Below are 8,661 nucleotides of genomic sequence, written 5' to 3' on the forward strand. Positions count from 1 at the left end.
CTGACCTTTCTACTGCGCCCTTACTGTGTCCTTCCCCTTCCACACAAAACGTATTTTTAAAAAATCTTTTTGTTTATAGAAGCCCCATTTAAATGGTTCACAAAGCAAGAAACAGAGTCAGCTGGAGCCCAGTGACAACGTGATGACTTAACAAATATATAATATCGGAGACTTGTAGAAGAAATTGAAGCCCAACCAATGAGCACCCCAGGGCCATCCCAGAAAAAAGCTACTCCACTCAGTTACAGCTGGAGAGTCCAGGTGACAAGTCCCACATCAAGAGCTGTGTACCTCTAACCAGTTAAGCATAAGTTAAAAAGGGAACGTGAAGTTAAACAGCTATATCAGTCAAGCCGTTTTAGTAAGAAGAATCACATTTAATGAGTTTCTTTCTTGCAATTTCAGATGCTCAAGTACAGCTGGTAGAAATTCGAAACAGCCGTAAAGAACTGTGACAGACGGATACAAATAGTACTGCAGCTTAAAAATGATAAAAAACACCTGAAAAAAAGTCACACAACCCTCCCAAAAAAATTTACACTTTGAACCTAAGCCAGTTTTTGAAGATTCCCTTCTCCAAAGCTAGGATGAAGGAGGAAGAAAAGGAGGAAAAAAAAGTGCAGATGACCTTCCAGCCATAAAGGTCTTGCGCCAAGGTTTATTCACCGTGCCTGTGGTGGTAAGGGGAGATCGCCAAGTGCTGATTCAGCGACCACCAAGAGATTCCTATGGAAATCCAGACCTCAGGCTAATACTGAACACAGAGTGGACCAATGAATTGCATCAACAAAATAAAAACAAAACTCAAACTAAAAGAAATGGGAAAACCCCAAATAGCACAGATCCACATTTGTGAGGGGGGCAGGAGGAAAGGGCAAGAAGGGAGGTCTATACAGTAAATAGTTGAATGGTTTATGTTACAGATGACTGGCAGTTTTAAAGAGTCCTTCCCAGCTCCGTTGCTGCTCCAACCCAGAAGGGAGAACTGAAAAGGGAGGAAGAAAAGGTAGGACATTGTCATGGAGCATGCAGGATCAGAAGCAGCAGAGTGGGCACGCTCAAATAAGCCCCCGCCTCTTTTTGTAGTCCTCCAAGTTCAATGATCGCCGAGGGGCACCATCTTTTGCTGGTGGAGCCTTGGAGGTGATGGCCAGTGCCTTAGATTCTGTTGGGGATAAGAAAAAAGAGTGAGGACCGAAATACATTCAAGCTACAGATTTTTACTTGCTGTTTTTGCCAACAGATTCACCACAAAATGGTGTTTGGCTTCATCAGGTTAGAATTTCAGTTAGTAACACAGGCAGCTATCTGGTAGATAAAGCATGTGCAATTTTGTTTGCTAATGTTTGTTAATCCAGCTTTCTGCAGATAAGTGTACTTTCACTTCTTAAAAGAACTATTCTATAGCACATGGAAATCACAATACAAACAGAGCCTTCGGGCTCAGTTCTGGGATCTTTGATAAATCATTATCCCATGAGAATAGCAAGCACAAAGAGACAGATAATAAGTAGACAGAAGTCAAACTTCCTATTCATGTCTGCAATACAAACTTTAACCAATTCCTAAGTTCTTCAGTTAAGAAAGGACGCTGCTCAAAGCAAGATGCCGAAATGGTGTTCTCTCTGAGGAAAAAACCAAACCAGCCATACTTAAACCTCTACATATACTGTGTTTCTCTCATCCCTCTCTTTTCAGTCCCCTTACTGGTTTTCAATGTCCTTCAGTACCTAACCCTTATCTGCTTGCTGTTTGAAGTTTGTAACTCTCACTATCTGCTTCAGGAAGTCTCCTAGTCTTGGCATCCTACCTCATTCTGTATTCTTGTGTTGAGAGTTCAAATCCTGACCTAGTTTGGAAAGACAAGCTGTCCTACTTTCCCTTCTTGACAAGGTTTTAAGTCTTTGTGCATTCTCAGAGTACTTCCTAAACTGTTATCCTCCAATAAATTTCAACTCTAATCCTTCCAGTAATGCAAGAAAAAATAAGCCTTATGAGTCAAATTGCACTAGTGTACTCCCATGCTTTCCCTCCACTGGAAAATGGCTCAAAAGCACAAGAGGAAACAGCCTCAAACTGCACCAAGGGAAGTTTAGACTGTATATTAGGAAATATTTCTTCACTAGAAGGTTTGTCAAGCATTGGAACAGGCTGCCCAGGGAAGTGTTTGAGTCACCGTCCCTGGAGGCATTTAAAAGATGTGTAGACGTGGTGCTTAGGGACATGGTTTAGTGGTGGATTTGGCAATATTAGGTTAATGGCTGGACTCTATCTTCAGGGTCTTTTCCAACCTAAATGATTCTAGGATTCTATGACACCAAACTGTTCTTGCCACACATCTCAGGCTCTTAAAGTCAAGATCACAAAGAGGAAGGGTCAGCAAGTTCATGTCTGTAAGCATACATTCACTCCCTGCCTAGTGTTTTGGTTCCCCTAAAATTTTGCTTCAATACCATCTGCAATACCAACTTGGTACAGCAGCAAGCTCAAAATCAAATAAAAATACTTTAACCACATAGCATGTACACAGATAATGGAGCAGGACATCACAGACACCCAAAGCTTATCTGTATTCAGAAGTGATTAGACCAATTAATGAAGTATGTATGTATCAAGTAGCTATCAAGGCTTATTAAATACAACACTCTTGGTCTGTTCCCCAAAGATTATGCAAATCATAAATACTGTAGACTGGACGAGTACATCAGAAAACACTTACTACTTCCTTTTCTCCCTAGGATTTTGGCAAGGATATGGGAATATACAGGCTTTCAGTCTAACACAATACAGTTGTTCTTGTTTTCTCAATGTATGTCACTAGCACACACACCCTCCTACTCAGTTCAAGATTCCAGAATCACAGAATGGTAGGGGTTGGAAGGGACCTCTGAAGAGCATCCAGTCCAACCCACCTGCTAGAGCAGGATCACCCAGAGATCACACAGGAACACATCCAGGTGGGGTTTGAATGTCTCCAGAGAAGGAGACTCCACAACCTCTCTGGGCAGTCTGTTCCAGTGCTCTGTCACCCTTACAGTGAAGGAGTTTTTCCTTATGTTTAAGTTGAACCTCCTGTGCTCCAGTTTGTGACCATTACCCCTTGTCCTGTCACTGGGCACAATCAAGAAGAGTCTGGTCCCATCCTGACACCTGTTCTTTAGACATTTATAAGCACTGATGAGATCCCCCCTCAGTCTCCTCTTCTCCAGGCTAAATAGCCCCAGCTCTCTCAGCCTTTCCTCATATGGGAGATGCTCCAGTCCCCTCATCATCTCAGTGGCTCTACACTGGACTCTCTCCAGTAGTTTCTTGTCCTTCTTGAACTGAGAAACCCAGAATTGCACACAGTGTTCCAGATGTGGCCTGACCAGGGCAGAGCAGAGTGGGAGGATAACCTCCCTTGACCTACCGGCCACACTCCTCTTAATGCACCCCAAAATACTTGCCAAGATGACAAACATGAAGACCTTGCTTCCATTTTCAAAAGCCCACCAATGATTTTTGGACATGCACAACCCCACACGCAGCTGTAACACCTACCTGAACTGGGAACCTGAAGATCAATCTTTACATCAAAGTCATGCACTTTGAAAAGATCTTCTGAGAGGTCACTGGCTGATTTAGAGTTCACATCTTTATCCTTTCCTTGACCCTGAAATAAAAACTACAGATAAGTCTCTAACACTTATCTGTCCAGATAAACAGAGATAAAAGTGCTTTTCCCCCACTTCTGTCTCAAACATACTTCGTTTAGCTTTCATACTGCTAGAGAAACTTAATTTTCTTTCCTCAAGAAAGAAAAAGCTGTTTCTAAGATAATGCTCTACAGGATATACCTATTCCTAGAACTGAAGCATGTCATCTACTATTAGTCATAAGCTTCTAGAACAAAATGGTAACAGTGGAAGGAACAACAGAGACAGAAATGGAAACTTGCCTTACTCATGTCCTTTGGAGCATCTGGTAATACACCAGACCCGTATTTTGCATTTAGCTGGGCAAGGATGGCAGCTTGGACAGCAGGATCTCTGGACTGCGGGGGGGAGGAGGAAAAAAAGGAAAGGAAAAAAAAAATCACTATATTTTAATTGGCAAAAACTATACTGCCATTTTGTTAAAACAGTGCTCATATCCAGGAATCTAAAACCGTAAGAGGCTGCAGATCACTTAGCCCAATCTTCAGGATCTCAGAGACAACTGAAATCATCCTGATACCTGTGTAATGCATCTGACAGTAACAAACTAAAAGTCATCCTTCAGAAAGTCTTTCTTTGAGAAAATGAGAGATACATTTCCTGCACCCATGACCAGTCTTAACACTATCGTTGGATGTATTTGCTTTCAGCTTACAGTTGTGGCTGAAACACTCTACTAGAGAGAAGATTACTTTCTTTACATAATAGTTGCCTACCATAATAAAGCTATTCAGTTATGATTCTTGTCTAATAATTATTTCAGAAAGTCCTGCAATAAAATTCCTTTTCTATTCCCTTGCCAGTTTGTGGAGACTGATGAGAGCCAACCTGACCAGATTGTTTTAAAGTACTGATATCAAAACCACATACTGTTCCACAACAGGCCTCAAAAAAGCCAGATTGTTTAGAAGTAGGAGTTGATCACCTTGCTATACATCATTTATATGGCTAGTGATTGCAGTAGCAGGTTTTTCCACAGTTACATGAAGGAAGTTTGCGTTAAACTACTTTATCCATCACAGGCCCAAAATCTCAGGTCTCCTCTTTCCTTTCACAGATCTTTCAGGAAGGTTTCAACTAATTAGAAGAGAAATTCACACCTAAAGCAAACTGTCTTCCCACAGCTAACTAAATGTGAGTAATTCTCCATAGAAAAAAACCTCTTTACAGAGGTCTAAACCACAGTTGCTTCTGCATGTACATACCCACATTATTTATGTCCTTCACACTTTGCACTGAAAAAAAATAATAGTTGCTTTTTCCTTCTCCTGGGATGGTGAGCCCAGGATCTCACTCAACTATAGCTCACCCTGACATCTGGAGCATTAATAGCATATGGCACAGTTGGGAATGAACACAATCAACATTTTCCTTTCTATTCTCTGCATTACATGAGTTTCTGTTTCTCTGCAGATTGCCTCAATGGAACTGAAGTATTACACTCACATTAGACACTATTGTGGGCTTGCACTGCCGCCTGGTAAAGGGGTCCATTTGTTGGTTTTTCATGCTGTGACTTTCAGCCTGAGAAAAAGCACATGGTTTTGCAAAGTTAGCTACTTGCACCCCTGTAAACAGTCCCACAGCACCCCAACCATGCAAGGACTCATCAGCTATACATAATATGAAGACCAGAGGAAAACCGGCGATAGCACTACAGATTAGAAAGATTTTGACCCACCCACAGTCCTGTGCTTCACAGGGCAAAGCTGTCCTTATTGAATACAACACAGAAAATCGGTGCACAACTCTCAGACAGTTAAGGCTTAACCATTTGCTAACAAGCTTAACTTTTCCTTAATAGATGTGTCACTGCAGAGAATAGAGTAGTTCCTTTACTACTTTATTCTCTGTAGTCTCCTTTCTGATTTCTTTCCCATGCAAAATGTACCAAGTCACTATTACAGTCAGTAAACTGCTGATAATTGAGTCGATCAAAGGACAATGCAATCTGCTTTAAAATCATGCCATTTGCCTCTCTGAAAGATTTTATAGATCATTAAAAAATTAAATAACTTCACCACGCAATTTATCTCCCCTTGCATCATTTCATCTCTACTTGTACAAAAGTATTAATTCAGCACAATTTACCACAAGAGCCTTCTCAGATTCAACAATATTCCACTCTCTATTTCTCTGGTTGATGTAACTGCAGAAAAGACAAAAAAGGAGGGTGGGAGCAAGAAAAAAAAAGTGACTGTCATTTCTCAATCCTTACACAACAGATCACCTGACAGCATTCTTGCAGCTTCATTCTGATCATAAATTACTCTTACTGCAACACAACTGCTACCTGGGGTATGTGGAAGTGTTTACAGTTTTAACAGTTTCAATTGAAGACAGGCAAACACTAATAAAGCCATCATGATACACATTTCATTAACATAGTGCCCAGGAAAGAAGAGAAAATATTTTGCAGTTAATTCACTACTGCATTGGTTTTGCTTCTCTGTAGATTTTGATTGATACTAGTTAAGACAGAAAATTCCCAATATCTGCTTCTTACCTGATTGCAGAAATGTTTTTTGTTCGCTGACGATCCAGGGCCTCTGCTCTCTCTTCAAGTTCATTAAGCTGATCTTGAATCTGTTTGGCCTTATCTTGGTCCCCCAAGTCCTCAGCCATAGCCTTCAATCAAACAGTAACTCATTAGCTCTACTCTCTACCATAGAGCTAGTCAAAGAAACAAGGGACAGATGCATGAATCGGCCAGCTCACCCTATTCCACTTGCAAATGTTCTACCTCGCATGGTGGCAATACAACAAAGAACTAAACTCTCCTTACAGCTCAAGGCAAAACGGGACTTCTAACTCTGAAGGATTCTGAAAACCTTTGAAACCCCTTAAATTAAGATGATGTAGGAACACTAATCCTATAAGGAGGGCCAGTCAGTTAGATAATTTAAGTTACGGGTTACATTAATATTTAATATCACTATGTACCACCTCAGGAAAATAATTTTTATTTCTGCAATTGTCAGTTGCCACTTATTTCAGGGAGTTGGAGAGTCCCCTCCCTCAGCACCAGGCCAAAACCAGTAGCTTATTATGCCACCTGGTGACAACAAAAAGCAATTGCACTCTTCTGCAATGGAAAACCAACGATTTCCATATTCAGGCATAGTAAAATGATGACCAAACAATACAGTTAAAACAAAGGACGTAGAACTAAAGATTAATACAAAGTCTTTGTTTTCACTGTGTATGAAGCACGAATGTCTTGAAAAAGGACTGCACAAATAAATCCTAACAAGACTTGTTATGCCTATCTTTAGAGATACTTAAGACTGCTTGTTTACTTGACTTGGCTTTGGCTTCTCAGCACAGTTAGGTTTACTCGTTTCAGGAGGTCTTAATGTAAAACGGTTCAGTGACAAGTAAGTTGTTCAGAAACATATTCTTTTCAATATAAATTACTGGCTGTAAAGTTACAATTCAGTCACCCCTGAGTAAAAGGCAATTTAACATGACTTAGTTTTTCTTTACTTTTCTTTACCCGCCTGGATGCCTTCCTGTGTAACCTCATCTGGGTGTTCCTGCTCCGGCAGGGGGATTGGACTGGATGAGCTTTGGAGGTCCCTTCCAATCCCTAACGTTCTGTGATTCTGTGTGATTTATTTTGGAAAGTATAGGAAATCAACTTGCAAATGTTACTAGAGAGTACCCTAAAAAGAGTTTCTAAAGGAGAACAACTGAAGACCTTTTTGTTTAAAGGACATAAAGAGACAGCTATAATTTTTTGGCAATTGCACTTAGAAAATATCCCAGTTTGAGAATTCAAGTTTTACTGGGTTCTAAGTGTTCTGAACCCAGCAATGAACCTTGAGAGCCACCTTTTAGCTGCATAGTTAAAGTCAAGCTTACTGCTGACTACTCCCAAAATCCAGATGTGCTCCAGTTCTTCAAAATCAAAGACTACATTAAGCTTGCAGGCATCATCTCTCACCTTCTCCTTTAGCAGCTGAGTTTTCTTCATAGCGTAATTTGGAGGTGCTTTTCTGAACCTTTCCTTCTCTTTCACAATCTGCAAGATGTAGAGGAAACAGCAAGAATATGCAAATATGAAATGTCTATTTCAATACTTGGACACTAGAAGCAACAGATCAGTATCACTGAAGAAAGGTACTTGCTGTCACAGAATTTTACTCATGCTCTTTCTCTGCTGCATTTTTTTAATCTGTGACTTGTTACAGCTCCATTCCCCTCACTTACAACCTACAGAAATCTGATGCTAATCACATTTGGTCAATATTAAACAAGTATTAAACTGCAGAAACTGCGATAAATGCATCTATCACGATGCTGTTAGCTTTTCAGATCTTGAGAACTAAGTTGCTACACTCAGGTTAGGAGTTCAGAGGTCTCCAACACAAGTTCAAGAGGAGGTAACAGGGCACGAAGGATGAAGTAAAAATAGGAGTGAGCACCAAACAACAGTTGGATCACCAAGCTACTCTATCCAATTATTCAACTTCATTTTGAGCCCGTTATTTTCTTCTTAGGAGGCAAATATGATGATCGTTTTGCTTTGTAACAGCTAGCGGTCTACTCCATGAGTTCCTGTCACCTTTAAGCACTACCACAGCCTCAAAACAACACACTGTTTACCTCCTCAATGTCCTGGTCATTAAACTTGTAGTTAAGGGCTTCTTTGATGGACACTTCCTTCTTGTTTATCTCATCTAGTGTGGGTAGCTGCATCCCAGCAGAGAACATCTAAACACAGGGGACAAAAAGGTTACTTTCCACTTCAAGTATCCATGGCTGAAGGCTGCTAAGAAGAAACAAAAGTCTGGAAAACTTACCGCTTCCTTCCACTTCATAAACTCACTTTCAGTAAATTCCTGATTTGAGACAAACTCCAAACGAAACACACGTGAATCACTGCCATGCCTGCAACAAGAAAGTGTAAAAACATCCCTCTCTGATGGTACAAGAGCTGTCATCTTGGATTTATAGGTGTAAA

General features: G+C 40.6%; 1 protein-coding gene across 1 annotated transcript; it reads right to left on the reverse strand.

Moving 5' to 3' along the window:
• Positions 1–356: 356 nt before the first annotated feature.
• LOC104544885 (RNA polymerase-associated protein RTF1 homolog) lies at positions 357–8,588 on the reverse strand (the record flags this gene model as incomplete). Its single annotated transcript, XM_010189887.1, has 9 exons — positions 357–1,165; positions 3,541–3,652; positions 3,938–4,033; positions 5,142–5,219; positions 5,787–5,844; positions 6,202–6,323; positions 7,642–7,719; positions 8,304–8,411; positions 8,501–8,588. Coding segments are annotated over 9 exons (847 nt in total), but the record flags the coding sequence as incomplete, so codon positions are not given.
• Positions 8,589–8,661: the final 73 nt, after the last annotated feature.

Source organism: Mesitornis unicolor, unplaced genomic scaffold (genome assembly GCF_000695765.1).
Source record: "Mesitornis unicolor isolate BGI_N332 unplaced genomic scaffold, ASM69576v1 scaffold2218, whole genome shotgun sequence".
NCBI lineage: Eukaryota > Metazoa > Chordata > Aves > Mesitornithiformes > Mesitornithidae > Mesitornis > Mesitornis unicolor.